The sequence below is a fragment of the Antrostomus carolinensis genome, unplaced genomic scaffold (genome assembly GCF_000700745.2).
Source record: "Antrostomus carolinensis isolate BGI_N321 unplaced genomic scaffold, ASM70074v2 scaffold30508, whole genome shotgun sequence".
NCBI classification, from domain to species: domain Eukaryota; kingdom Metazoa; phylum Chordata; class Aves; order Caprimulgiformes; family Caprimulgidae; genus Antrostomus; species Antrostomus carolinensis.
Window position 1 is genome coordinate 11325 of NW_010335485.1, and position 4154 is coordinate 15478.

A 4154-nucleotide genomic window follows, 5' to 3' on the forward strand; every position below is an offset into this window, starting at 1 on the left:
GCCTTTTCGGGGACGAAATACAGCAATGGATGCACAGGAGGCATTAGCCAGAAGGTCAGAAATTGTTATGATTTTAATGATAAGTGACATAAATAAGCTGCTGCTGTTGATTTTATATGTCTAAATATTTTTATTCTCATTTACTTCTAGACTGGAAAGAGCAAAGAAACTGCAAGAACAGAGAGAGAAAGAAATGGTTGAAAAACAGAAGCAACAGGAAATGGCTGCAGGTAGTCCATATGTATTATATCAATTCCTAAACAATAGTGTGAGTGGAAGATAGTGTAGGCTTATCTGCTGAGTGTTGCAGTCCTGTCCCACAGGTTGTGCAGGTTGTCTCTTTGTATAATTGTTAACTTGGTCCATATATAAGAGCCATAACTAGAACTAGGAAACATTTGAAAAAACAAAATTAAAGAAAAATTAAAATGAACAAACATACGTAAAACCCCAACAAAACCAATCAGGGTTTCTTACCACTTACTGACCATATAACAAAAATGTGTGTTAGGCTGGTAATTTATTCTGTGATGGCCATTGGACCCTTCCTTTATGCATCATTGACCAAGAGTTTAAAAGCCATTACCAGCTCAGGGTATTTAGAAGCATGAGGTACGTTAGTTTCACTTATAGTTATGGTTTACTAAAACTACTGGAAACTTGTTTGTTAATTTACAAATAACATGTATTTTATCATGTGTGCATTTGTTATTCAGACATTTTCAACTTATTACAGATTAAGAGAAGTGTTTTGGGGTTTTGGGCTTGGTTTTGTAGTTTTTGTGTTTGTTTTTCTCCAAAAAAAAGTCTGAACTTATTGTCTGATACCAAGTTACCTTTCTTCTTTAGCAGCTGCAGCCACTGGAGGCTCTGTTATTAATGTTGCTGCTCTTCTGGCATCGGGAACACAAGTAACTCCTCAAATAGCAATGGCAGCTCAGATGGCAGCGCTACAAGCGAAAGCGCTAGCGGAGACTGGAATAGCGGTGCCCAGCTACTACAACCCAGCAGCAGTGAACCCAATGAAATTTGCTGAGCAAGAGAAAAAGCGGAAGATGCTTTGGCAAGGCAAAAAGGAAGGGGTAATGTTGTCCTTTCTTACTTTCAGAAAACTTGTTTGGAAATATCTTGCACTCAGTTTAAGGATGCTTATTAGTGTTATTTCCAGCAAAATTACTTTCATACCTGTTATGAAATTTCCCTATTAACAGCAGCTCAAGGTAAAACTTTAGCAGTGAAAGGGTTAACTAGATAACTAGACCTTCAGTGACAAATGGTTGTGACATGAACCTCAGGAAAGCCCCTGATGTCATAAAACATAAGATTTATAATTGGATCTTAATGTCAGTTTGCCTACAACCTGCAACTAAATATAAAATAAAGATGATCCCTCTTTATTGAATAGTGATGATTAAGCTATAGACACTGTAACTGACCACTCCTTTCTGTGAGGGTAGAGATTTTTCATTTGATTGTTGCATCCTGTCCAATTCCAGACTGCAAAAACAAGTCTGCAAACCTTGCTAATAACTTTTCAGGAGTAGAGTGGTTCCATTACTAGCACTAACAAAAGTTATAAATACAAATAAACCTTTAGACTTTTATCCTGTATTTTCTATGCAATTAGTGAACTGTAAGCCACCAAATAAAAAAGGTTCCTGTGGAAGTTGCTTTTTCAGAAGGTTGTTGAATTTGAATACAGGTTTTGCCTGCTGATACTGTGGAAAAATTGGCACTTAAATATTTCTGTTTTTGTCTTTATACTAGTATGGAAGTGTTTGTTACTTTAATTATTGTCATGTGTCTGTTATGTAACAAGCTCCCTTAGCTTTTCACAAACCGTTTCATAAGATGTGAAAAACTGACAGCAATTCATGTGACACTGATGCGATGCAAAAAGGAAGGAAGAAGAAACCTGAATGCTGTCTAAGCAGATCTTCCTGAATTGTGCTGTGTATTGCTTGATTGTAATAAGGAAATTTGGTTTTCCATAATTCACTTTAACTGTGCATTCTGACAGGGTTTCCAAACTTTATGGAATGAGTACAATCTACCCGAGTAAAGAATACAGCTCCATTTTGAAACCTGTGGTTAAGTAGAATTCCTGCACAAAGGGTTTCTGTGAGGTCACTACAGGAATGTCAGATGTGATTTAGAAACCTTCTACTTCCAACTGTGCTATCGCTACACAGTGGACTCATTTTTCATACCACTCTTCTGCTTGCTACTGTATTGTGATATTAATGGAAACTTACGTAAAAAGGTGATAATGTCTTTTTTTTTTTTTTTTTAACTTGTACAGGACAAATCGCAGTCTGCAGAAATATGGGAAAAATTAAATTTTGGAAACAAGGACCAAAATGTCAAATTCAGAAAACTGATGGGCATTAAGGTAAAGAGTTCTGAATGTGTCATTAAGTTTATTATTAATTGTAGGTTAGTGATTTCTTTATTTTAAAGTGTACCTTAACCAGTAAAGACGTTAAGTTCACCTGACACTACCTGATGTAGTTAAGAACTTTAGTTGAGTATTAGTAGTAGTTAAGTATTTATTAAAGTTCACAAACAGCATTTAAATCTGAATTCAGTAAAAATTATAGAATTTTGGCTAATAAGGCAACTGTACTGATCCGTAACAACAGTGGTAACTGTAACCAATATGCATAATCTGATGAACAGTATTTGTATAGATAAGTTAATTGGAGACATTTATTTAAATGAGTAAGAAGAAGGACCTGGGTGAAGGCCTCTACGTGTTTCTTGACAGTGCAAGGAAAGCTACCCTAGAATGTTCTAGCAATAAAAGCAAATGTTTGAATTCTTACTAGTTTTTTGGAAACCACAACAAAACAATTATGTTTAGGACACCTGTAGTATATGAAAACACTAACTTCCTTAGGACACTGCTAATGTTTGCTTTCTTTTGTCTGGTTTTTAGAGTGAGGATGAAGCTGGCTGTAGTTCAGTTGATGAAGAAAGTTACAAAACGCTGAAACAACAGGAAGAGGTTTTCAGAAATCTAGATGCACAGTATGAAATGGCGAGATCACAGACTCATACGCAAAGAGGAATGGGATTGGGCTTTACATCTTCGATGCGAGGAATGGATGCAGTTTGAAAAAAAGAAGAAAAAAAGAAAGTTTTAAAGTTTGGGACTATAGAAGGTTCTTGTTCAAATGTTGGGTCCTTGTTCACCAAAAAGCTAGCATTCTAGCTTGCATGGGTGTTGCATTGACTTTAATTTATTGAAAAAATACAATTTTTTTTGTAAATATCAGATCAGTGATACTGGTGTTAGTGTTGTAATCAGGTTATACCCACTTCCATTAAACTTGACAGAACTATAGAAGGACAGTATTTTTTAGTTAAAAGTTCTACTTTTCAAACCAAGCAGCAGATGGGATAAACTCATACATGGATATTTCGTGTCCACTGTCTTGTGTACTTTTGTACTTTAACCTTGTACAGTTATTTTCAATTCTTGAAACATGAAAGAAACATTGTGTAGATGTTATTTAGCGGTCTGGGCCAATAGGCACATAATCCAGTGCAAAAAAACCTGGTTAATAATAAAGACATTTTTTCTCTAAGGTCTTACTTCATGTTAATTAAGTTGTCTTTTGGGCTGAGCTCAAAGGAAATTAGTTGAGAGATGTCAGGAAAACTTGAAGTCATTGTTTGCTTTGTTTATGATGTCAGGGTAACTTGTTACGTCAGAAATAGTGTTTGCTTTGCTTGTTTTTAAGTAGGATATTCATAAAATAAGGATGTTTGCAGTATGGAGCACAACTCCGTGATTAATGCTGAACTGATTTTTTTTTTTTAATTAATTTGATGTGAATTTTAGTAAAGAAAGAGGGATAACCAAACCTCAGGTGGTAAGAAAGGTACTGGAAAGTGTGTTATCTTTTTGTAGTAGATTATATAAGCTTATTTTATAAGAATGCCTGTATTTGAGCGCTTTACTGCATGAGGTAGGGACTCCTTCCAGAGCAGGATGCAGTTTGGATGGGGCCAGGCTCCTTGAAAATACTCTTGTCCCGCACCCTGCTGCTGCCACCTTTTCTCCGCCCCTCGCCTCTGCTCTGAAGAGGAAGAAAAAAAGGAAAGAAGAAAAAAATAAAACGGGGAGGGCCCATTTCGGGCTCCCTCGT

General features: G+C 36.0%; 1 protein-coding gene across 1 annotated transcript in view; it reads left to right on the forward strand.

Moving 5' to 3' along the window:
• RSRC2 (arginine and serine rich coiled-coil 2) overlaps nt 1-3590 on the forward strand; it is a 14878-nt gene extending 11288 nt beyond the window's left edge. The window contains 5 exon segments of the mRNA XM_010174576.2: nt 1-54; nt 151-230; nt 850-1082; nt 2303-2392; nt 2939-3590. The exon segment at nt 1-54 is cut by the window's left edge and continues 66 nt beyond it. Coding sequence (XP_010172878.2) covers nt 1-54; nt 151-230; nt 850-1082; nt 2303-2392; nt 2939-3118 — 637 coding nt within the window. The 3' untranslated portion in view covers nt 3119-3590.
• The last annotated feature ends 564 nt before the right edge of the window (nt 3591-4154 follow it).